Source organism: Pseudophryne corroboree, chromosome 2 (assembly GCF_028390025.1).
Source record: "Pseudophryne corroboree isolate aPseCor3 chromosome 2, aPseCor3.hap2, whole genome shotgun sequence".
Classification (NCBI taxonomy): domain Eukaryota; kingdom Metazoa; phylum Chordata; class Amphibia; order Anura; family Myobatrachidae; genus Pseudophryne; species Pseudophryne corroboree.
Window position 1 is genome coordinate 809066642 of NC_086445.1, and position 27139 is coordinate 809093780.

Below are 27139 nucleotides of genomic sequence, written 5' to 3' on the forward strand. Positions count from 1 at the left end.
AGTGAAGACCCGGAGACGGCGCGGCGGCAGCTGAAGAGGAGAAGACCGGACTGGAGACTGAGGAGGGAGACTCCAGACAGCCACGCTGAAGATGCGGAGGATCGGAGGTGGCAGAAGCGCCGCAGCGATGGGTGAGAACTTGCAAACAACCCTTCCGCTGCCAGAAACTCTGCCCCTGTTGAGCCCTTCCGCTGCTTGAACTCTGCAAAGAGGGGACATAGTATTAGTAAAGGGTGTAGACACCCCTAAGATCCCCTGTGTCCGATATTTAACCCCTTCCGCTGCATAAACTCTGCAATTGGGAACATCTTATGTAATAAAAGGGGTGTGCTCCCCTCATGATAGTACCCCCGCAAAGTTTAGATAATTAGGGGTTGCGCTCCCCTCATTTGTATGTGCCCCGCATATTTGTTTTGGGAATGTTGTAAAAGGGGGTAGACTGCCCTTATATATTGGTACCCACATCTGGGATTGTTTGGTAGGGGGTAGGAGTGTAGACACCCCTTGGTAAGTGCTGCGGTGATAGTTCTTTGATGCAAGCTCCGCCCAGCAGTGTGAAAGCTAATGTTAATGCATTTATCTGCTATTAAGGAATGCTGGTACTGATAGTTCTTTTTTATGCAAGCTCCGCCCAGCAGTGTGAAAGCTAATGTTAATGCATTTATCTGCTATTAAGGAATGCTGGTACTGATAGTTCTTTTCATGCAAGCTCCGCCCAGCAGTGTGAAAGCTAATGTTAATGCATTTATCTGCTATTAAGGATTGCTGATACTGATAGTTCTTTTATGCAAGCTCCGCCCAGCAGTGTGAAAGCTAATGTTAATGCATTTATCTGCTATTAAGGATTGCTGATACTGATAGTTCTTTTTATGCAAGCTCCGCCCAGCAGTGTGAAAGTTAATGTTAAAGCATTTATCCGCTATTAAGGATTGCTGATACTGATAGTTCTTTTTATGCAAGCTCCGCCCAGCAGTGTGAAAGCTAATGTTAATGCATTTATCTGCTATTAAGGAATGCTGGTACTGATAGTTCTTTTTATGCAAGCTCCGCCCAGCAGTGTGAAAGCTAATGTTAATGCATTTGTCTGCTATTAAGGAATGCTGGTACTGATAGTTCTTTTTATGCAAGCTCCGCCCAGCAGTGTAAAAGCTAATGTTAATGCATTTGTCTGCTATTAAGGAATGCTGGTACTGATAGTTCTTTTTATGCAAGCTCCGCCCAGCAGTGTGAAAGTTAATGTTAAAGCATTTATCCGCTATTAAGGATTGCTGATACTGATAGTTCTTTTTTATGCAAGCTCCGCCCAGCAGTGTGAAAGCTAATGTTAATGCATTTATCTGCTATTAAGGAATGCTGGTACTGATAGTTCTTTTTTATGCAAGCTCCGCCCAGCAGTGTGAAAGCTAATGTTAATGCATTTATCTGCTATTAAGGAATGCTGGTACCGATAGTTCTTTTATTGCAAGTTCCGCCCAGCAGTGTGAAAGCTAATGTTAATGCATTTATCTGCTATTAAGGAATGCTGGTACTGATAGTTCTTTTTATGCAAGCTCCGCCCAGCAGTGTGAAAGCTAATGTTAATGCATTTATCTGCTATTAAGGAATGCTGGTACTGATAGTTCTTTTTTTTTATGCAAGCTCCGCCCAGCAGTGTGAAAGCTAATGTTAATGCATTTATCCGCTACTAAGGAACGCTGGTTACCTGAGACTGTTGTTTACAAGCCATAACCAGCCTGCTTTAATTGTGCAAAAGTTCCTGCTTACCTGTTACCTGTATTGCTGATGCTGGTTACCTGAGACTGTTGTTAAGAAGCCATAACCAGCCTGCTTCAGCTGTGCACGTGTCTCCTGTTTATCCATTACTTGTGTTGCCAACGCTGGTTACCTGAGACTGTTGTTTAGTAGCCATAACCAGCCTGCTTTAATTGTGCACAAGTTACCTGCTTACCTGCTACTTGTATTGATAACGCTGGTTACCTGAGACTGTCGTTTAATAGCCATAACCAGCCTGCTTTAATCGTGCACAAGTTCCTGCTTACCTGTTACCTGTATTGCTGATGCTGGTTACCTGAGACTGTTGTTAAGAAGCCATAACCAGCCTGCTTCAGCTGTGCACGTGTCTCCTGTTTATCCATTACTTGTGTTGCCAACGCTGGTTACCTGAGACTGTTGTTTAGTAGCCATAACCAGCCTGCTTTAATTGTGCACAAGTTCCTGCTTACCTGCTACCTGTATTGCTAACGCTGGTTACCTGAGACTGTTATTTAGAAGCCATAACCAGCCTGCTTCAGTTGTGCACCAGTTACCTGCTTACCTGCCACCTGTATTGCCAACGCTGGTTACCTGAGACTGTTATTTAGAAGCCATAACCAGCCTGCTTTAATTGTGCACAAGTTACCTGCTTACCTGCTACTTGTATTGCTAACGCTGGTTACCTGAGACTGTCGTTTAATAGCCATAACCAGCCTGCTTTAATCGTGCACAAGTTCCTGCTTACCTGCTACCTGTATTGCTGACGCTGGTTACCTGAGACTGTTGTTTAGTAGCCATAACCAGCCTGCTTTAATCGTGCACAAGTTCCTGCTTACCTGCTACCTGTATTGCTGACGCTGGTTACGTGAGACTGTTGTTTAGTAGCCATAACCAGCCTGCTTTAATTGTGCACAAGTTACCTGCTTACCTGCTACTTGTATTGATAACGCTGGTTACCTGAGACTGTCGTTTAATAGCCATAACCAGCCTGCTTTAATCGTGCACAAGTTCCTGCTTACCTGCTACCTGTATTGCGGACGCTGGTTACCTGAGACTGTCGTTTAATAGCCATAACCAGCCTGCTTTAATCGTGCACAAGTTCCTGCTTACCTGCTACTTGTATTGCTAACGCTGGTTACCTGAGACTGTCGTTTAATAGCCATAACCAGCCTGCTTTAATCGTGCACAAGTTCCTGCTTACCTGCTACCTGTATTGCTGACGCTGGTTACCTGAGACTGTTGTTTAGTAGCCATAACCAGCCTGCTTTAATTGTGCACAAGTTACCTGCTTACCTGCTACTTGTATTGCTAACGCTGGTTACCTGAGACTGTCGTTTAATAGCCATAACCAGCCTGCTGTAATCGTGCACAAGTTCCTGCTTACCTGCTACCTGTATTGCTGACGCTGGTTACCTGAGACTGTTGTTTAGTAGCCATAACCAGCCTGCTTTAATTGTGCACAAGTTCCTGCTTACCTGCTACCTGTATTGCTAACACTGGTTACCTGAGACTGTCGTTTAATAGCCATAACCAGCCTGCTTTAATCGTGCACAAGTTCCTGCTTACCTGCTACCTGTATTTCTGACGCTGGTTACCTGAGACTATTATTTAGAAGCCATAACCAGCCTGCTTCAATTGTGCACCAGTTACCTGCTTACCTGCTACCTGTATTGCTAACGCTGGTTACCTGAGACTGTTATTTAGAAGCCATAACCAGCCTGCTTCAATTGTGCGCCAGTTTCCTGTTTACCTGCCACTTGTAAATTTTGTTAGGATAATAAAATGGAGTTGGATACTATATTATGTTTGTGTTGTCATTGTGTCTGAGAGGTAAAGCAGGTCTGCCGCTCTGATCACCCGAACCTGATTCACACTAGCACCCCACAATTTAGTTCAAGTTTTCGGCACCGTAAATGTCATGTGTTTGTTTGTGGGTGGACATTACAGTTAGATAACATTTTACCCCCTTTTAAGTTCTTATACTCTGCCTCTTTGCAAGAGGTTCACTTGAAGACGCTCCAAATGGCATATATAGCGCCTAATCAGAGGGCACACATGGTCCCCGACGACACTGGCTGTTGCATCAAGTGTACTGCGCATAGTGCCACCTTGTACCACAATATGTGGTCTTGTCGGAAAATATCTAAGTTTTTGTACAAGGTGGTCGCTTATCTCAACACAGCATCTCAACTTACGGTTAATAAAACGGCTGAAGGCTTGTTTGCTACTTGATTTTAGGGAGTGGTCTCTTGGGCCTGAGGATAGGGATATTGTTCCGGTACTCTCTGTTATCCTGACAATTGCCAAGAAACAAATTCTTAATCATTGGATCAAACCAGCTACCCCTTCTTTGATGGCTGTGAAACACATGACCCTCCGGATTGTTTATTTTGAGAGGCGTGCTACTCTTCCTGATATTGAATTGGGGGTCAGGCGGTTTGCCAAGAAGTGGGAGAAGTATATTGATACTCTAGACCCAGATGTACAGTCGTTCATCTATAAACTTTTTGAGACCACAACGTGGTATCTACACAGACAGATCGATAGGGCCTCTTAACAACCTAGGCCCATCTACTGTTCTCCTTTAAGGACCTCCTGCTGTTTTCTTAGGAAATGCAATTATATTAATTTTAATACCCCATGCTGTATGTTTAGTCTGATGCAATATGGGTTCTGAACCTTCTCTTTTGCTTGAACTGCTAATCATGCCTGTATTACTTCTTTAATAAGTTTACTTAGGACTTCTTTGGCCGCTACTCATTCATGATATGATTATATTTGTATTGTTTTCTTTTCCCCAATTGTTTCTCCCCCCCCCCCCCCCCCTTCCTGTCTGTCTTCTTAACTGACCTTTCGTGTATAATTATGTCCTATGAATCCTCAGGCAGAATTGTATGCTTAGCTTTAGGTATATGGTGATTTCTTATGCTGAGACGCAATGTCTTCATCATTTCCTAGACCTCACATTTGGTTAAGATTGTTTATCTTTTACCTCTTACTCAAGCCTACAATTACCTACTATGTATCTGTTGTCTCACTGATGTGGCATAAAAGCACCTTACGATGGATTATTGTAACTATACCGGTTTCTTTCCGGTTTTTGGTATGTCTGTAACATGAAGGTCTTCCCTGTTCTTGTGTTTCTATAAAAAATCTAATAAAAATTGTTGAATTAAAAAAAAAGCAAGCTTCTGTCCAAATTTCAATTTCCTAATTCTTATGGTTCAGGAGATTTTGTGATGAGATAGTGGTATTTGCCTTTTATATATAAATGCAAAAGCCCTCACTCACCGACTTACTGATTCATCACTAATTCTTTTACTACCCGATATGTTAGGAAAATGAAACTTAACATAGGTATTCTATAGGTGGGAAATGGGAAAACTACGTAATTAGAATTTTAATAAACCTCCCCTAAGGGGATGAAAAGGGGGTTGACATAATGACGATTACCAATGCGTGGCTTGAGTTGTGTGAACGATAACGCCCAAACGAACAATCGGATAAAAATTTGGATTGCACCTCCAGTGGGTAGAATTTAATAAGCTACAAAAATGGTCCTTTCACTTTTTACAGTATCTGCTACGGGCGCTCCTCGGGCAACGTCAAGAACCATGGATTAATATTTACTTCCATTAAGACGTCTCAAATTTACAACTCTACAGAATGACTCAATTATATTGACAACCATGAAAATCAGAAACTCCCATGCAATGAATGGGTAGAACAGCTAGTATATATTGGAACAGATTCCAAATGCAAATGTAACACCTGGAATCTACTCCAGACCTTTTACCTGCTTAATTGATGACGAAATAACGAGGAAATAGCCCACTCCTGTCCATGAAATAGCTTTTGAGTCGATTGTCCCATTACTTTTGGTCCCTTAAAAAGTGGGAGGCACATATAGAAACCGTTGTAATTCCTACACGGTTCGCCTGATTTGGATGTAAATACCCTCAAATTAAAGCGGAAAGTCTGCAGTTAAAGCACATCTTGTTTGTTTAATTTCAAATCCATTGTGGTGGTGTATAGAGCCCAAAATATGAGAACTGTGTTGATGTCCCAATATTTATGGACCTGACTGTATATGTGGTACAGCATACATTTTTATATTATATATATATATATATATATATATATATATATATATATATATATATATATATATATATATATAATATAAATAATTCTCAGATTTTTTTATTTTTAATCAGTGCACATTAAATAAGCCTTAATTGATTAACGTCCAAAACTTCTATTTTATGCTAATCATATTTGTATGCATTTTGTAGCGCCATCTTCTATTTTTTCCTTCAGCTAATTTTATATTTGGAAATGGACAACCTTCTTAGACAGCTGCGCACTGACAGTGTATACTTTTATTCTCTGAAAAAAATTTTTTTTTTTATCAGAGCTTACTCCAGTGCCACTTATGCCATCCTCACAGGTACACTTACCATCTGCCACAGTATCCACTCTACTCCTTGAGTCTAAAGCTGGGTACACACTAGATGATGTATGTACCCAGCGATATTGGTGGCGACGGGACTCGATGGGGTTGCATTCACACTTGCCAATGCCGGCAGCGACAACTGGGGTCATGCAGCATTCGGCAGCATAGCCCTGGCTGGGATGTCGTCCGTCGGACCTGCATACAGGTCAGAGAATTTTGCTGACGACGCGAGGGAGCGTGCATCGTCAGCGACATAGTGCGTACACACTGGCCGATTTGAACAATGTGACGTCCAAATCCGTCAGAACGAGAACCTCATTTAAGTTATCGTCTGGTGCAGTGGTTCTCTAAATGTGTGTCGTGGCACCCCGGATTGCCTCAGGACACTTGCAGGGGTGCCTGGGATTGGTGGGCCAGGACCAATTCAAATTATTTATGGTTAATGTAAAAAGGAAACCAGTACTGGTGGTTGTCAACCATAAAGTTTGGACAAAAAGAATCAAATCTTGTCCCTCACCACATAATTAAACCTAAGGATGACATATAAACACAATTTACTTAATTTAATATCTCTTTCTGAATTTCTCAGTAAGAAACTTGAGGTCTACAAGTGCCATGAAAAAAATTCTGATACTCTAGGGCGCCATGATTTAGAAATGTTTGGGAATCACTGGTCTAGTGTGTACCCGGCTTAAGTCCCTTTCACATGAGCAGGGCTCTCCAGATTTTTTTCTGTTTACATCTATTTTGTTTACGTTCTAAGGTGAGAGAGAAAAAGTACCAGCCAATCAGCTTCTGTCTTACATTTTACAGACTGTGTTTGAAAAATGACTGTTAGGAGATGATTGGCTAGTACTTAAACTCACAATTTTGTCTCTCTCCAAGCTTTGTTTGATGTATGCCTTTTCTCATATTGATTAAGAGACGGAGCACTGTGGCACACTATAACATTATTCCCTCTACTTCCAATCATTACTAGAGACACAGAAGAGCAATACAGTCCATACTTTGTGACCCTGTACCCTTATATAGGTAAAATAGTTTCATCCATAGGACTGATGTTATTTTTTTTAATCTCTTAATATTTTAATGTTATGTTTAGTGGAACAATAAAATGTGTTTACCATATACCAGTCAGACGTTAGACTGAAATTCTGCGTTTTTAATAAATTGTCAGTTTAAGCTAACATTCTGAAAGTACATTTGTACATCAAATAATCAAGCAGAGTATCGCATCACAGCGGTTTTATAAAGAGATTGTCTTTGGAAATGACCTAGTGAACTTGAAAGACTTTCTTAAATAGTCAATATTATAGCGCACACACTTTGGATGCCAAAAGTATTTCGCTTAAAAGTTCTCCTATAAATGTTCCGCCTTACAAAGGTTATATTGCATGAGGTCAGGCGCCAAAAGAAACAGAGGAACACAAATACTGATAATTCATGTAACAACGTCTGAGGGAAAAATTATTGCTCTCTGACGTGCAGTCTTACACCACAGTAAATACTGATATCACAAAGGGGCTGTGTAATACAAGTCATCTTATAAGGCTATCAGTTCTCCATGGCATCGATTGCAGCAATTAAAGGTGATGTTCTCGTATCTGGTGTATGGGTGAAACCGTCCAATACTTTTCTTTGCTGCTAGGAAGGAAGACGAGGAGGACTCTGAGAAGGAAATATCGGCCAACATCTCAGTACAGACAGTAAGATCCTGAGCTTTCAGTATCTGAAACAAGAGATGAATAAGACGGTTTAATATTTCCATTCATGTTTGTCACATCTTATAACATCTTAATTGGTAGATTCGCCAGCATGGTTTATCATGTAAATAGACAACGCTCTGAAAACAATTATTAACAATTGTAAGGAAATGATGTTTTGAGAAAATGTCTTGGTGACAGTAAATCAAGTTTTACATTTTCTTAAGCTGTTTGATGAAAAATAAATTTGTATTATCTTAAAATCCCAGCAAATTCAATTATTGTATTTAATACAAATTAATGAAGTTAAATGCTATTGGTGATTTTCAAACCATGTAATTTTTCTGGATTTCATATGTGCTTTGAGTATTTTTACCAAAGCTGCCTTTGAAAAAAAACAACCATCATTGAATCCATTCAAGAGAGTTAAAAGAAATGTAATGTTGGATAAATAAAAACATACAATTGTATGGGTTATTTGAATTAATAGGTTCTCTCTCTGTATGACTCACATGAAGAGCTAAACACATTTACGTGTGGTTGCTAGAATATTCCTTTAATCAGGGACACACATGTATCACACAGCTTATGTATGCTACATGATTAAATCTAGGCAAAATGTACTGTAGACTTGAAGTGAGCTAGTCACAGAACCTCGTAATTCACGTGTGCCTGATCTACATCCTCCATATGACACAGGCCACATTTACAAATGCAGGCAGGAGTAACAGACCACCACAATGCCTTATTTGCCAACAAAACTTCAACACAGGATCTCTCACTGAGCTATTTACTCCCGATGTCTTAGAGCGGGTTGGACTGCATCCCCTTAGAACAGTGATGGATGACATACCTTACAAACAGTACTGTACAGATGACAGAAACAGTAGGGCAGTACAATGCAGGTGCATTCTGACGCTATACCATACTTGCCTATCCTCCCAAAACTGCGTGAGGTTCCTGAATTTTGGGGCAGAGTAGGCGACTCTCCCGCATCCTGACCACTTATGGGCAATATGGTGTAAAATCCCTGGCAATGGCGGGGCTGCATGAAGGAGGCGGGGCTAGGAATTATCCATTTAGGTCCGCCCTTCACGGCGGGTGATTCCTGGAGTTGGGGACAGGCATTAAGCTCCTCCCCTCATACTGGGCCCGTGAATCGCGGGTGTATCCATGTATTAGGGGTGGGGTCTAATGACGAGACAGTTTGCCCCCGCACCAGTGACATGTAGCGTCTTCTCTCGGGGATTCTCCCAGAGAGGAGACTGAAAAAGTAGGTAAGTATGTGCTAGACTAAAGAATTCTCAACTCAAACTTATACAGCAAAATATATGGTTATGGTAATTTAAGAAAACGTTTCCATGTAAAAGTATCAAAGCAAAAAGGATCCATACAAAAACAACATGCTCAAAAAAAAAAATAAAGTGAGGAAGCCTTCACATTTTGATAGTTACTCATGTAGCATACATTGAAATTATACAGACCAGTAAAAACAGATGGAGAAAATAGTCACCAACTATTTACCATTTCCGCCATCTTCTCTGCAGGAGTGCTGCAATATTCAGCTAGCGGAGAGGTACATTTGGGACTTTCAGATCCAGTATTTCCGATAAGGTGAGACTTCACGGCCACTGCCAGCTTATAGTTTGCTGCCATCAGTTCAGTGGTGTTATATGGCTGAGACGTGGGATAGTAGGTCTGTTGTCTTCCCCATTGCAGAGAGACCAGAAGCTCTTCTAACACTCTACAGAAACAAAATACATATAACAGAAAGACAATCTAGAAAAGGTATAAAATAGCTGAAGTACTTCGACAATAAAAATAAATGGTGTTATGTCTCCAGTCACTGTCTCCCACAGATTAACTTTTAATTCACAGATAACCAGAACATATTTTTGTTTCACAGTTCAATTCGTAATAGACATGGTATACAGGGGGTAATTCCAAGTTGATCGCAGCAGGAATTTTTTTTAGCAGTTGGGCAAAACCATGGCCCTCATTCCGAGTTGTTCGCTCGCTAGCTGCTTTTAGCAGCATTGCACACGCTAAGCCGCCGCCCTCTGGGAGTGTATCTTAGCTTAGCAGAATTGCGAACGAAAGATTCGCAAAATTGCGAATAGAAATTTCTTAGCAGTTTCTGAGTAGCTCGACACTTACTCTGCCACTGCGATCAGTTCAGTCAGTTTCGTTCCTGGTTTGACGTCACAAACACATCCAGCGTTCGCCCAGGCACTCCCCCGTTTCTCCAGCCACTCCCGCGTTTTTCCCAGAAACGGCAGCGTTTTTTCCACACACACCCATAAAACGGACAGTTTCCGCACACCCACTTCCTGTCAATCACACTCCGATCACCAGAACAAAGAAAAAATAAGAATTTACTCACCGGTAATTCTATTTCTCGTAGTCCGTAGTGGATGCTGGGAACTCCGAAAGGACCATGGGGAATAGCGGGCTCCGAAGGAGGCTGGGCACTCTAGAAAGATTTAGGACTACCTGGTGTGCACTGGCTCCTCCCACTATGACCCTCTTCCAAGCCTCAGTTAGGACTCTGTGCCCGGACGAGCGTACACAATAAGGAAGGATTTTGAATCCCGGGTAAGACTCATACCAGCCACACCAATCACACCGTACAACTCGTGATATGAATCCCAGTTAACAGTATGAAACAACTGAGCCTCTCAACAGATGGCTCAACAATAACCCGATTTAGTTAACAATAACTATGTACAAGTATTGCAGATAAACCGCACTTGGGATGGGCGCCCAGCATCCACTACGGACTACGAGAAATAGAATTACCGGTGAGTAAATTCTTATTTTCTCTAACGTCCTAGTGGATGCTGGGAACTCCGAAAGGACCATGGGGATTATACCAAAGCTCCCAAACGGGCGGGAGAGTGCGGATGACTCTGCAGCACCGAATGAGAGAACTCCAGGTCCTCCTCAGCCAGGGTATCAAATTTGTAGAATTTTGCAAACGTGTTTGCCCCTGACCAAGTAGCTGCTCGGCAAAGTTGTAAAGCCGAGACCCCTCGGGCAGCCGCCCAAGATGAGCCCACCTTCCTAGTGGAATGGGCATTTACAGATTTTGGCTGTGGCAGGCCTGCCACAGAATGAGCAAGCTGAATTGTACTACAAATCCAGCGAGCAATAGTCTGCTTAGAAGCAGGAGCACCCAGCTTGTTGGGTGCATACAGGATAAACAGCGAGTCAGATTTTCTGACTCCAGCCGTCCTGGAAACATATATTTTCAGGGCCCTGACAACGTCTAGCAACTTGGAGTCCTCCAAGTCCCTAGTAGCCGCAGGCACCACAATAGGCTGGTTCAGGTGAAACGCCGACACCACCTTTGGGAGAAATTGGGGACGAGTCCTCAATTCTGCCCTATCCATATGGAAAATCAGATAAGGGCTTTTACATGATAAAGCCGCCAATTCTGACACACGCCTGGCTGAAGCCAAAGCCAATAACATGACCACTTTCCACGTGAGATATTTCAGATCCACGGTTTTTAGTGGCTCAAACCAATGTGATTTTAAGAAACTCAACATCACGTTGAGATCCCAAGGTGCCACAGGAGGCACAAATGGGGGCTGAATATGCAGCACTCCTTTCACAAATGTCTGAACTTCAGGTACTGAAGCTAGTTCTTTTTGAAAGAAAATCGACAGAGCCGAGATCTGTACTTTAATGGAGCCTAGTTTTAGGCCCATATTAACTCCTGCTTGCAGGAAATGCAGAAATCGACCTAGTTGAAATTCCTCTGTTGGGGCCTTTTCGGCCTCACACCATGCAACATACTTCCGCCATATGCGGTGATAATGATTTGCTGTAACCTCTTTTCTAGCTTTAATAAGCGTAGGAATGACTTCCTCCGGAATGCCCTTTTCCTTCAGGATCCGGCGTTCAACCGCCATGCCGTCAAACGCAGCCGCGGTAAGTCTTGGAACAGACAGGGCCCCTGCTGTAGCAGGTCTTGTCTGAGCGGCAGAGACCACGGGTCCTCTGAGATCATCTCTTGAAGTTCCGGGTACCACGCTCTTCTTGGCCAATCCGGAACCACGAGAATTGTGTTTACACCTCGCTTTCTTATTATTCTCAATACCTTTGGTATGAGAGGTAGAGGAGGGAACACATAAACTGACTGGTACACCCACGGTGTCACTAGAGCGTCCACAGCTATCGCCTGAGGGTCTCTTGACCTGGCGCAATACCTCTCTAGTTTTTTGTTTAGGCGGGACGCCATCATGTCCACCTGTGGACGACCCCACTGATTTACAATCATTTGGAAGACTTCTGGATGAAGTCCCCACTCTCCCGGGTGGAGGTCGTGCCTGCTGAGAAAGTCTGCTTTCCAGTTGTCCACTCCCGGGATGAACACTGCTGACAGTGCTAGTACATGATTTTCCGCCCATCGGAGAATCCTTGTGGCTTCTGCCATTGCCATCCTGCTTCTTGTGCCGCCCTGTCGATTCACATGGGCGACTGCCGTGATGTTGTCTGACTGGATCAGCACCGGCTGGTGTAGGAGCAGGGATTTTGCTTGACTTAGGGCATTGTAAATGGCCCATAGTTCCAGAATATTTATGTGAAGGGAAGTCTCCTGACTTGACCATAGTCCTTGGAAGTTTCTTCCCTTTGTGACTGCCCCCCAGCCTCGTAGGCTGGCATCCGTGGTCACCAGGACCCAGTCCTGTATGCCGAATCTGCGGCCCTCCAAAAGATGAGCACTCTGCAGCCACCACAGAAGAGACACCCTGGTTCTTGGGGACAGGGTTATCAAGCGATGCATCTGAAGATGCGATCCGGACCACTTGTCCAACAGGTCCCACTGAAAAATCCTGGCATGGAACCTGCCGATTGGAATTGCTTCGTAAGAAGCTACCATCTTTCCCAGGACCCGCGTGCAGTGATGCACCGATACCTGTTTTGGTTTTAGGAAGTCTCTGACTAGAGAAGACAACTCCCTGGCTTTCTCCTCCGGGAGAAACACTTTTTTCTGGACTGTGTCCAGAATCATTCCCAGGAACATTAGACGTGTCGTCGGGACCAGCTGTGACTTTGGGATATTCAGAATCCAGCCGTGCTGGCGCAGCACTTCCTGAGATAGTGCTACTCCCACTAACAACTGTTCCTTGGATCGTGCCTTTATTAGGAGATCGTCCAGGTATGGGATAATTAAAACTCCCTTTTTTCGAAGGAGTATCATCATTTCCGCCATAACCTTGGTAAATACCCTCGGTGCCGTGGAGAGTCCAAACGGCAGCGTCTGGAATTGGTAACGGCAATCCTGTACCACAAATCTGAGGTACTCCTGGTGAGGATGGTAAATGGGGACATGCAGGTAAGCATCCTTGATGTCCAGGGATACCATGTAATCCCCCTCCTCCAGGCTTGCAATAACCGCCCTGAGCGATTCCATCTTGAACTTGAATTTTTTTTATGTATGTGTTCAAGGATTTCAAATTTAAAATGGGTCTCACCGAACCGTCCGGTTTCGGCACCACAAATAGTGTGGAATAGTAACCCCGGCCTTGTTGAAGTAGGGGTACCTTGATTATCACCTGCTGGGAATACAGCTTGTGAATCGCTGCTAGCACCGCCTCCCTGTCTGAGGGAGCAATCGGCAAGGCAGATTTTAGGAACCGGTGGGGTGGAGCCGCCTCGAATTCCAGCTTGTACCCCTGAGATACTATTTGAAGGATCCAGGGATCCACCTGTGAGCGAGCCCACTGATCGCTGAATTTCATGAGGCGGGCCCCCACCGTACCTGGCTCCGCCTGTGGAGCCCCACCGTCATGCGGTGGACTTGGAAGAGGAAGCGGGGGAGGACTTTTGCTCCTGGGAACCTGCTGTTTGTTGCAGCCTTTTTCCCCTACCTCTGCCTCTAGAGAGAAAAGACCCTCCTTTTCCCCGCTTGTTTTTCTGGGTCCGAAAAGACTGAACCTGATAAAATGGCGCCTTCTTAGGCTGTGAGGGGACATGGGGTAAAAATGCTGACTTCCCAGACGTTGCTGTGGAAACTAGGTCGGAGAGACCATCCCCAAATAATTCCTCCCCCTTATAAGGCAAAACTTCCATGTGCCTTTTGGAATCTGCATCTCCAGTCCACTGGCGAGTCCATAAGCATCTCCTAGCAGAGATGGACAATGCACTTATTTTAGATGCCAGCCGGCAGACTTCCCTCTGTGCATCTCTCATATATAAGACTGAGTCTTTGATATGGTCAATTGTTAGCAGAATCGTGTCTCTGTCTAGTGTGTCAATATTTTCTGACAGTTTATCTGACCACGCAGCGGCAGCACTGCACATCCATGCTGACGCAATAGCTGGTCTAAGTATAATGCCTGAGTGTGTATATACAGACTTCAGGATCGCCTCCTGCTTTCTATCAGCAGGTTCCTTAAGGGCGGCCGTATCCTGAGACGGTAGTGCCACCTTTTTAGACAAACGTGTGAGCGCTTTATCCACTCTAGGAGGTGTTTCCCAACGTAACCTATCCTCTGGCGGGAAAGGGAACGCCATTAGTACCTTCTTAGGAATTACCAATTTCTTATCAGGGGAAGCCCACGCTTCTTCACACACTTCATTTAATTCATCTGACGGGGGAAAAACTACAGGTAGTTTTTTCTCCCCAAACATAATACCCTTTTTTGTGGTACCTGGATGTAAATCAGAGATATTTAACACCTCTTTCATTGCCTCAATCATGCAGTGAATGGCCTTCATGGGCATTAAATTTGACTCCTCGTCGTCGACACTGGTGTCAGTATCCGTGTCGACATCTACTTGTGCCATCTGAGATAGCGGGCGTTTCAGAGCCCCTGATGACTTTTGAGACACCTGGACAGGCACGAGCTGAGAACTCGGCTGTCCTGCAGTCGGCATGTCGTCAAATTTCTTATGTAATGAGTCTATACGTGCACTCATTTCTTTCCATAAGGACATCCACTCAGGTGTCTGCCCCCCAGGGGGTGACATCCCTTCTAAAGGCATCTGCTCCGCCTCCACCTCATTATCCTCATCAAACATGTCGACACAGCCGTACCGACACACTCCACACACACAGGGAATGCTCAATATAGAGGACAGGACCCACAAAAGCCCTTTGGGGGGACAGAGTGAGAGTATGCCAGCACACACCAGAGCGCTATATAAGGCAGGGACTAACTGAGTTATGTCCCTTATAGCTGCTTTTTAATATAAACTATATACTGCGCCAAATTAAATGCCCCCCCTCTCTCTTTTTTACCCTTTTCTGTAGAGTAGTCTGCAGGGGAGAGCCAGGGAGCTTCCTTCCAGCGGAACTGTGAGGGAAAAATGGCGCCCAGTGTGCTGAGGGAGATAGCTCCGCCCCTTTTCCACGGCCTATTCTCCCGCTTTTTTCTGGATTCTGGCAGGGGTATTTACCTCATATATAGCCCCTGGGGCTATATATTGAGGTATTTTTGACAGCCAAGGTGTTTTTATTGCTGCCTCAGGGCGCCCCCCCCCCAGCGCCCTGCACCCTCAGTGACCGGAGTGTGAAGTGTGAGAGGAGCAATGGCGCACAGCTGCAGTGCTGTGCGCTACCTTGGTGAAGACTGATGTCTTCATGCCGCCGATTTTCCAGACCATCTTCTTGCTTCTGGCTCTCTAAGGGGGACGGCGGCGCGGCTCCGGGACCGAACATCAAGGCTGGGCCTGCGGTCGATCCCTCTGGAGCTAATGGTGTCCAGTAGCCTAAGAAGCCCAATCCGGCTGCAAGCAGGCGAGTTCGCTTCTTCTCCCCTTAGTCCCTCGCTGCAGTGAGCCTGTTGCCAGCAGGTCTCACTGAAAATAATAAACCTAAGACTATCTTTCTTCTAAGAGCTCAGGAGAGCCCCTAGTGTGCATCCAACCTCGGCCGGGCACAAAATCTAACTGAGGCTTGGAGGAGGGTCATAGTGGGAGGAGCCAGTGCACACCAGGTAGTCCTAAATCTTTCTAGAGTGCCCAGCCTCCTTCGGAGCCCGCTATTCCCCATGGTCCTTTCGGAGTTCCCAGCATCCACTAGGACGTTAGAGAAATCCTTGTAATGCCATGAGTAAAATACCTAACTTTTGAGTAAAATAACTAAGCGCATGCGCTCTGCGAACCTTGCGCATGCGCAGTAAGCGACTAATCGCAATATAGAGAAAATCGGCAACGAGCGAACAACTCGGAATGAGGGCCCATGTGCACTGCAGGGGAGGCAGATTTAACATGTGCAGAGAGAGTTAGATTTAGGTGTGGTGTGTTCAATCTAAAGAGGCCAGTATTTACCCTGCACAGAAATAAAATAACCCACCCAAATCTAACTCTTTCTGCACATGTTATATCTGCCTCCCCTGCAGTGCACATGGTTTTGCCCAACTGCTAAAACATTTCCTGCTGCGATCAACTTGGAATTACCCCCACAGTACTAGCGTTTGCCCACAGCTTTGCTTGTGTGGATGTGTTATTGCTCATTGGAACTAATTTTACAAATACAGCAGTGGCATCTAATATTGTGATGTTTATTTTATATTGTACACATTGATCACAAAATTTCCTTGAAAAGAATATTTGCAGTTTTTCCCATCATGGATCAACACAAAAAGGAGATTTATGGTAGACTTACCATTGTTAAATCTCTTTCTGCGAGGTACATTGGTTCCACAGGGAAACATCGGGGTGTAGAGATGGATCTTGATCCAGGCACCAACAGGCTAAAGCGTTTAGACCAGGAATGGAAAACCTTCGGCCCCCCAGCTGTTGAACTACACATCCCAACATGCCCTGCAACAGTTTTAGCATGGCCAAATAGCAAAACTGTAGCAAGGCATGCTGGTATATGTAGTTCAACAACAGCTGAAGTGCCAAAGGTTCCCCATTACTGGTTTAGACTGTCCCAGGATGCATTGGGGCCTCCTCTATAACCCTGCCTCCAGGCACTGTGAGCTCAGTTTCGTTAACCAGTCCAATGCAGGAGCAGGTAAAAGAGAAGGTAGATGTTAGTCACATAGAACCACGTTCTCATGACAGGAGAAGGGACTAGCAGCTAATGCCATACAAACCCATAGAAGCTAGGTGTGTCAGGGTGGGCGCCCTGTGGAACCAATGTACATCGCAGAAAGAGATTTAACAATGGTAAGTTCTTACCATAAATCTCCTTTTCTGCAGCGGGATACATTGGTTTCCACAGGGAAACATCGGATGCACTAAAGCAGTTCCTCATGGGAGGGGACGCGCAGTAGCGGGTATGAGAACATGGCGTCCAAAAGGAAGCATACTGGGAGGCGGAAGTATCGAAGGCATAGAACTTAATGAACGGGTTCACTGAGGACCACAATTGTTCAGCGGATGTGCCTTGGCGGGCTGCCCAAGAAGGTCCAACAGACCGAGTAGAATGGGCTTTAATAGCAGCAGGAGTTGGGAGACCAGCCTGTGCATATTGCTTGTGCAATCACCATTCTAATCCATCTGGCCAAGGTCTGCATATTTGCAGGCCAGCCACGTTTGTGAAAACCAAAAAGTACAAAAAGGGCATCTGACCTCCTGATAGAGCCCATACCCCATCCAAAGACCTGGTTTGTCCTCCAAAGAGCGAAGAAAAGAAAGCTGGAACCACAATCACTTGGTTAAGGTGAAAAGAGGACACCACCTTAGGTAAATAACCCGGGCGAGTTCTAAGAACCGCCCGGTCATGGTGAAATATCAGGAAGGGTGGACGACAGGACAGAGCTCATAGGTCTGACACCCTCCTAACAGAGGCGATAGCCAGTAGGAACAGGACCTTGACCGTAAGCCATTTAAGGTCCACTGACTCAAGAGGTTCAAATGGAGCCTCTTGCAGTGCAGTCAGGACAACAGACAGATCCCATGGAGCCACAGTATGGACATAGGGAGGCTGAATCCGTAAAACACCCTGAGTGAAAGTATGACCGTCAGGAAGAGACACAATTTTTCTCTGAAACCACACCGACAAGGCAGAGACATGAACCTTGAGGGAGGCCAGACGAAGGCCTAACTCCAGGCCTTGTGGCAGAAAAGCCTGAAGTCTGGAAGTACTGAATTTGTAAGCATCGTAATTTTTAGCAACACACCAGGTGAAGTAAGAATTCTAGACCCTGTAAAAAATCCGCGCAGATGCCGGTTTGCGGGCCTTCAGCATAGTTTGGATAACCGCCTTGGAGAATCCTTTGGCCCTCAGGAGTGAAGCTTCAAGAGCCACGCCATCTAAGACAGTTTGGCCAGGTCCGGGTAGACACAAGTGCCCTGAACGAGGAGGTCTGGGCATTGAGGAAGTAGAAGAGGAAGCTCTTTCGATAGACCATGTAGGTCTGAGAACCAATGCCGTCTTGGCCATGCTGGAGCGACTAGAAGTAGTATTCCTCCTTCTTGTTTGAACTTCCGCAGAACTTTGGGCAGGAGTGACACTGGAGGGAACACGTATGGCAGCCAAAAGTTCCATGGAATTGCCAGTGCATCCACAAACACTGCTTGAGTATCCCTGGTTCTTGATCCGAAGACCGGAACTTTGTGATTGTGTCGAGACGTCATCAGGTCTACATCTGGTAGGCCCCACTTGTCCACTATGAGTTGAAAGACTTCCTGATGAAGACTCCACTCTCCGGCGTGCACGTCCTGACAACTGAGGAAATCCGCTTCCCAGCTGAGGACTCCCGGAATGAACACTGCCGATATTGCTGGCAGATGGCGTTCCGCCCAATAAAGGATTTTTGACACTTCCATCATTGCCATGTGGCTTCGAGTGTCGCCTTGATGGTTTATGTACGCCAGCGTGGTGGCGTTGTCTGACCGTCCTTGAACAGGCCTGTTCTGTATCAGAGGCAGGGTGAGGGACAAAGCATTGAACATTGCCCGCGATTCCAGAATGTTTATCGGGAGGAGTGATTCCTCCTTGGTCCACCAACCCTGGAAGAGTGTTGCTCCAACACCGCGACCCAACCCCTCAGACTGGCGTCCGTAGTCAGTAGAAGCCAGTTGGGAATCCAGAAGGGATGGCCCCTGCTCAACTGCTGGTCATGTAGCCACCAGGTCAGCGACAGACAAACCTCTGGAGTCAAGGAGATCATGTGAGACCTGATCCGATGAGGTAGGCCGTCCCACTTGGAAAGGATTAACCTCTGCAGAGGGCGGGAATGAAACCGAGCGTACTCTACCATGTCGAACGCCGACACCATGAGGAATAGTACTTGCATCGCCGAGTGTATCGATACTCTTGGGCGAGAGAGGAAGTATCTTATCCTGTCCTGAGGTTTCAGGACCCTCTCTGTAGATAGAAACAGCAGTTGACTGTGTGTTCCTAGCAGTGACCCCAGGTGCACCATGCTCTGAGCAGGGATACGTGGGCTTATCGTCCGTCAGTTGTAGATGACTGAGGAGGATATCGTGGGAGTTCGCCCAGGACTTACTCAGCCGCTACGAACACTTCAGCCTGTCCGGGACCGGAATTGACGTCAGGAACTCTCCCGGAATACGCTTGGACACGCCTGCGTAATTCCAAACAATCCCAGAAAACGGACAGTTGACACCCACAAACGCCTTCTTCCTGTCAATCTCCCTGCAAACGCCCGTGCGGACAGATTATTCGCACAAACCCATCGCTGAGCGGCGATCTGCTTTGTACCCGTGTGACGCGCCTGTGCATTGTGGTGCATATGTATGCGCGGTTTAGACCTGATCACCCACTGTACAAAAACGCAGCCTAGCGATCAGGTCTGAATTAGGCCCTTAGTCACTAAAATATACAACAGTGAAAACGCGATCCAACTTCATTCAGTAGTTTTTGCATGATACTGGAACAAAGAGACAGACAAACAAAAATTCTGATTTTTTTTTTTCTTCGTCTCCCTGGTTCGTAAACAGTTCCTAGAAGAATATTACAAAAAAAAAATTGCTATGTACAGACACAGCTCTTACGGTTTTATTATATATATATATATATATATATATAGATATATATATAGATAGATAGATAGATAGATAGATAGATAACATTGTCTCAATGGCAGTTAGTTTCCATAAATAAAAAACAAATACATTGATATGCAGCACAGTGATGATGAGGAACCAAATAATTGTAGAACTATACTTCCAAATGTGTACAACAGTTAACCAACTGAAGGTTGCTATACAGACCTTCATTTAATATAATGCAATAGACTTCTAGTATAATTACCAGTAATTAGTGGAAGGTTAAATCTATATACATTGTATGCTGTATAGTTGTAAACGGGATGTAGTTACATTGCCAGCAGTTGGGATCCCGGCGGTCAGGATACTGACACCGGAATCCTGACCACTGACAATGCCGCCAGCCGGAATCCCGGCTAACGGGCTATTCCCACACATGGGTGTCCACGACACCCATAGTGTGGGAATAGAACCTATGGCGAGTGCAGCGAGCCTGCAGTGTGGTGAGCCCCCGCAAGGGGCTTCGTTGCGCTTGCTCCCCCGCCATCGTTTTAGTGGCCGTGATACTGGCGTCAGTATGCTGACCGCTAGCATCCCATACCCAACGCGTTGTAAACTGGTGAGCAAGGTCCTCGAAGCTCTTTTTTTTTTTTTTTTTTTGAAAATCATTTCTATTATTACTGTGTGTGTATATATATATCCCTTTCCTATCTCTGTATATATAGCTGATCAGTGATACAAGCTTTCTGAATCCTACAGTCTTACATTTCATTGCTTATTTTGGAAAAGACAGCCAATACTGTACGTGACCCCACCACTCCCAATAAACAAAAAAGTGGAGCATATACTCCAGAAAAATACAGGTTTCCCAACTTGCGCCATGTTGCAGGGACACATTATCTGAGACCATCACCTGGATTCTGCAGTACACATACAGAATTACGGACGTTTTTTATGTTCACAAATCATAAATTCTTACTTGTGTGTGTCAGACACTTCTTGACGAAACTGTTCCCTTTCACTTAACAAATCTTGAAGTGCACTTTGGGCTTCTCTGTTTTGTCGTTGCAGATTTGCCCTCATGTTAGTTAATTCATCCGCCATCACTCTGAAGCAAAATAAAAGCAATGCAAACGTCACTGTACTAAACATCGTACATTAAACCACAACAAAACATGCATTGGGAGCAGAGGAGAAACTGTATCTATGGGATGACCTACCTGCTGGCAAGGAATTTGCTTCTCCACACATCACACTGAATAGACATGCGCTCTAACTGTTCTGAAAGTTGGGCTGTATTCCGTGCCTGGGCTTCATTCTCTAATATTAACTGGTTCTTCTCTCGAGCGGTGCGCTCAAAATGATACTGTAAATCGTCACCAACAGATGCTACCAGCAATTTTTTTAACTCCCGATTAACCTAAAATAGCAGGAAGTCTGTTAATAGACCTTAAGAAACAGCACTCACATAATGGTTATGAGCATTATTACATTACATATTCATATTGTCATTTAAAAAAACAGTGAGACACAAAATCTTATCCTCATTATCAAACAGAAAAATATCCACCACGGACAAATTATAGAAGAGCTGCTCTCAAGCTATAGCTTTTAATAACAAAATCTCAAAGGTCTTTGATAAAGCTGCAATCGTTGGGCAGCGAAATGTGTCAGTGCACCTACCTTTACTCACCCATCGTCACTTCAGAAGAGTTGTCATGTGCCTGAACCAGCCTCCAGTCTTTTTAGCTTATAAAGTCCACTTACAGTAGTTTCTTTGTCTCCATTGCCTATTTGGACAGGACTCAGAGGGTCATTCCGAGTTGATCGCTCGCTAGCTAGTTTTAGCAGCTGTGCAAACGCTATGCCGCCACCCACTGGGGAGTCTATTTTAGCTTTGCAGAAGTGCGAACGCTTGTGCAGCCGAGCTCTGCAAAAACAGTTTGTGCAGTTTCAGAGTAGTTCTGAACCTACTCAGCGCTTGCGATCACTTCAGCCTATTAGTGTCCGGATTTGACGTCATACACCCGCCCAGCGAACGCCCAGCCACGCCTGCGTTTTTTCAGACATGCCTGTGTTTTTGCGAACACTCCCTGAAAACGGTCAGTTGACACCCAGAAACGTCCCCTTCCTGTCAATCTTCTTGTGGCCGTCAGCGCGACTGAAAACTTCGCTAGAACCTGTGCACAACCACAACGGGCTTTGTACCCGTACGACATGCGTGCGCATTGCGGTGCATACGCAGAAAAGCCGTTTTTTAGCCTGATCGCTGTGCTGCGAACAACGGCAGCTAACGATCAACTCGGAATGATCCCCTGTGTCCTAACATTGCGCAGAATTAAGGGTATCCAAAGTTACTTCATGGACATTCACTTCGAGGAGAACGGGTGGTCTTCAGTTTGCCGGTGGCCGGGCTCCCGACGACCAGCATACCTGCGCCGGAATCCCGACCGCCAGCATACCGACAGCTAGAATAGATAGCATGGCGCACGTAGCGCGCCACCGTGCCCGTAACGTGGCGAGCGCAGCAAGCCCGCAAGGGGCACATTTGCGCTCACACAGCTGTCGGTATGCCGACGGTCGGGATTCCAGCGCTGGTATGCTGGCCGCCGGGAGCCCGACCGCCGGCATATCATACTACACCTGAGGAGAACACCCATTTATTGGTGACCATTTATGGTAATTCTGGGGCAAATGTATTAAGCTGGGAGAAGTGATAAAGCAGTGATAAGAGCAAGGTGATAATGCACCAGCCAATCATTACAGGTTTGAAAAATGACAGGAGCTGATTGGCTGGTGTGTTATCACCTTCCACTTATCACTGCTTTATCTCTACTCAAGGCTTAATACATCTGCCCCATTCTTGGACAGTCCTATTCTAACAAGGAAATAACATCATAATATATATGGGACTGCTGAATCCGATGGCATAAATAGGAATAGAGAAATTTATTTCAATGATAGATGCATGAACGGTTTGTGTGAAGGTTTTTTTTTTTTTTTTCAATAATGATGTTTTTTTTTTAATTAATTTCCAAATATAGAGGAAAAAACAAATAACAAATAGATGTACACGAACATATGTCATATAGAAAGTGTTACATTGAGCTACTACATAGAGCTCGATCATAAACAGCAAATCTGGATTCAAAGGCTCAGTTCACTAATAGTGTACATAGTTCCCTTTTAACTATCAATCATAACTATAACTTAAAAAGTAATAGGATAGAGAGCTCAGTAGAGAGGAAAAGTGAGAAAGACATAACAAGACAGCGACACACGAGGGGGAGAAATAATAAAAAAAGAAGAAAAACCCTAAATGTCAGGGGAATACCTTACTCAGATATTGTAACATAGAGGTATGTAGATAAATAGATAGAGGGCATCTGTTACGAATGAGTGTTATCAGATAATGGAGAGTTTAAAATTGCCAGATCAATGGGATCACTAAAAATAACTGAGTGACCCCGTCTCTCCCGAAATTCACTCCATTTAAACCATCTCATAAAGATAGAAGAAGGAGAGGAAGAGTACACACTTCCCGCTGTTTCAAAAAGGAAGTGCTTATGGGTATTATTAATAATCGTCTGAATGTGTGGTATGGACTGTGATTTCCACATTTGGCCTATCGCCGCCTTAGCTGATATTAGAATGTGACCTACAATATAATTGTCGCAGCTGAGGAGAGCGTGAGGAGAGTAGTGGAACAGGGCAAATAGTGGATCTAGTGGCACAGTCGCTCCCACCACTTCCCCCAAAAGAGAGAACACCTCCGTCCACAGAGGCCTCAAAACAGGGCATTCCCAGAAAATATGTAGGATAGTACCAACATCTCCACACTTTCGCCAACATAGCCGGGATGTCGAGGGCCAGATACGGTGGAGCCTCTGCGGAGTGAGGTATGCCCTATTGCATAGTTTATAGAACATTTCTGAATGTTGGAGACATTTAGAGATCTTAAAACACTGTGAGGAAATTGTATCCCACTCTTCCTCTTGGAGTACGATAGAAAGATCCCTCTCCCACCTAACCTGCGCAGGAAGTTTACCGGTTTTATTCAGAAGAACAATGGGGGTAATTCCAAGTTGATCGCAGCAGGATTTTTGATAGCAATTGGGCAAAACCATGTGCACTGCAGGGGAGGCAGATATAACATGTGCAGAAAGAGTTAGATTTGGGTGGGTTATTTTATTTCTGTGCAGGGTAAATACTGACTGCTTTATTTTTACACTGCAAATTAGATTGCAGATTGAACACACCTCACCCAAATCTAACTCTCTCTGCACATGTTATATCTGCCTCCCCTGCAGTGCACATGGTTTTGCCCAATTGCTAACAAAAATCCTGCTGCGATCAACTTGGAATTACCCCCAATATACTGATACCATCTGGACACCCCACCCCTATGACCCGAGGTAGACAATCTAGAGAGCATATTAGCAGGCAGAGGAAGGGGAAGGGGGCCACCAGACCCGTCAACATTAGTCTGGAGCCAATGGCGCAATTGTAAGTATTTGAAAAAATCATGCTTTGATATCCCAAACCGAGACTGAAGCTGAGAGAAGGGAATCAAACCATCATTCAAGAAAAGATCCTTCAATCTCACAACTCCAGCGTCAATCCAGAAGTCTAATATGAGACCAGGGATAGTGCGAGCAATGGTTCTGATAGAGAGATCCGCTGCCGGTAATGCAATAGTTGGGTCCGATATAGCCACTGAGTGCCATGACTTCAAAGTACATCTAATCGCGTCCCCAGGGCCAGTCCATTTCGGAGCATTATATATCGGCAGTAGAAATATATCTGTAATGTTAATCGACCCTAAAAAGGATTTCTCAATGACTACCCATGGTTTGGGGGAATGGGTGGCATACCAGTCGCGGGCCTGACTAAGAAGGCAGGCGGAGTGATATGCTTCTAAGTTGGGGTAAGCAACCCCGCCTAAGCCCTTGGGCAATGACAGAACCTGCCTCGAGATACGCGGTCTAGATCCCTTCCAAATGAAGTGTGATAGAATTTTATTAGCCCTAACACTAAGCGGTTTAGGGAAGCTGCGGGGGATGGCCCGAAACAGGTAAAGGAGTTTAGGAAGCAGTACCATCTTAATTGCAGAGATACGCCCCAGCCAAGAGATTTCATGTAAAGACCATTCTTTAATCAATTTATCGAAGGCGCTAAACAAAGGTGAGTAGTTACAGTCATACAGATCTCTGTCAAGCGATAGATGTATACCTAAATATTTAATAGTTTTCGCTTGCCAAGCATACCTGTATTTATCCTTAAGTAAAGCCAGGATATGTGGTGGGATGTGGAGCGGTAGTGCCTCCGTCTTGGATGTATTCAGTTTGTAGTATGATATTTTAGAATACCCATCTAATATGGCGTGGAGACCGATAAGGGAGGATCCAGGGTTGGTCAAACAGAGTAGAATATCATCTGCGAATAGGTTGACTTTATGACTCAATCCTCCTATCTCGGGCCCCGAGACCTCCACATCAGACCTAATAGTCTCAGCCAGGGGTTCAATAGCCAGGGCAAAAATCAGGGGAGACAAAGGGCACCCCTGTCTGGTGCCATTGAAAATATCAAAAATATCAAAACCCCTGGATAGGCACCCATTAACATACACCCTAGCAGAGGGGGCAGAATATAAAGCAAAAATGGAATCCAGAAACCTTCCCTGGAAGCCAAACTTACCCAGGACCGATCTCAGGTGTGTGAAGGTTTTTAAACTACTGGTGTATATTGTTTATATTATAAATATAATAAGAATTTACTTACCGATAATTCTATTTCTCGTAGTCCGTAGTGGATGCTGGGGACTCCGTAAGGACCATGGGGAACAGCGGCTCCGCAGGAGACTGGGCACATCTAAAGAAAGCTTTAGGACTAGCTGGTGTGCACTGGCTCCTCCCCCTATGACCCTCCTCCAAGCCTCAGTTAGGATATTGTGCCCGGACGAGCGTACACAATAAGGAAGGATCTTGAATCCCGGGTAAGACTCATACCAGCCATACCTATCACACCGTATAACTTGTGATCTGAACCCAGTTAACAGCATGATAACAGAGGAGCCTCTAGAAAAGATGGCTCACTACAGCAATAACCCAATCTTTTTGGTAACAATAACTATGTACCAGTATTGCAGACAATCCGCACTTGGGATGGGCGCCCAGCATCCACTACGGACTACGAGAAATAGAATTATCGGTAAGTAAATTCTTATTTTCTCTAACGCCCTAAGTGGATGCTGGGGACTCCGTAAGGACCATGGGGATTATACCAAAGCTCCCAAACGGGCGGGAGAGTGCGGATGACTCTGCAGCACCAATTGAGAGAAACTCCAGGTCCTCCTCAGCCAGGGTATCAATTTTGTAGAATTTTACAAACGTATTTGCTCCTGACCAAGTAGCTGCTCGGCAAAGTTGTAAAGCCGAGACCCCTCGGGCAACCGCCCAAGATGAGCCCACCTTCCTTGTGGAGTGGGCATTTACAGATTTTTTGGCTGTGGCAGGCCTGCTACAGAATGTGCAAGCTGAATTGTACTACAAATCCAACGAGCAATAGTCTGCTTAGAAGCAGGAGCACCCAGCTTGTTGGGTGCATACAGGATAAACAGCGAGTCAGTTTTCCTGACTCCAGCCGCCCTGGATATTTTCAGGGCCCTGACAACATCTAGCAACTTGGAGTCCTCCAAGTCCCTAGTAGCCGCAGGCACCACAATAGGTTGGTTCAGGTGAAACGCTGAAACCACCTTAGGGAGAAACTGAGGACGAGTCCTCAATTCCCCCTGTCCGAATGGAAAATCAGATAAGGGCTTTTACAGGATAAAGCCGCCAATTCTGACACGCGCCTGGCCCCGGCCAGGGCCAACAGCATGACCACTTTCCATGTGAGATATTTTAACTCCACAGATTTAAGTGGTTCAACCCAATGTGACTTTTGGAAACCAAAACCTACATTGAGATCCCAAAGTGCCACTGGAGGCACAAAAGGAGGCTGTATATGCAGTACCCCTTTTACAAACGTCTGAACTTCAGGGACTGAAGCTAGTTCTTTTTGGAAGAAAATTGACAGGGCCGAAATTTGAACCTTAATGGACCCCAATTTCAGGCCCATAGACACTCCTGTTTGCAGGAAATGTAGGAATCGACCCAGTTGAATTTCCTCTGTCGGGCCTTACTGGCCTCGCACCACGCAACATATTTTCGCCAAATGCGGTGATAATGTTTTGCGGTTACATCCTTCCTGGCTTTGATCAGGATAGGGATGACTTCATCCGGAATGCCTTTTTTCCTTCAGGATCCGG

At 45.0% G+C, this 27139-nt stretch overlaps 1 protein-coding gene across 2 annotated transcripts in view; it reads right to left on the reverse strand.

The window, feature by feature from the left end:
* Positions 1-7349: 7349 nt before the first annotated feature.
* BLZF1 (basic leucine zipper nuclear factor 1) overlaps positions 7350-27139 on the reverse strand; it is a 56896-nt gene continuing 37106 nt past the window's right edge. For both annotated transcript variants that reach the window (XM_063955656.1, XM_063955657.1), the window contains exons 4-7: positions 21051-21250; positions 20810-20938; positions 9436-9655; positions 7350-7937 (exon numbers count right to left, since the gene is read on the reverse strand). In XM_063955656.1, the coding sequence (XP_063811726.1) occupies positions 7752-7937; positions 9436-9655; positions 20810-20938; positions 21051-21250 (735 nt within the window). In that variant the 3' untranslated portion in view covers positions 7350-7751. The remainder of the gene's footprint in view (positions 7938-9435; positions 9656-20809; positions 20939-21050; positions 21251-27139) is intronic.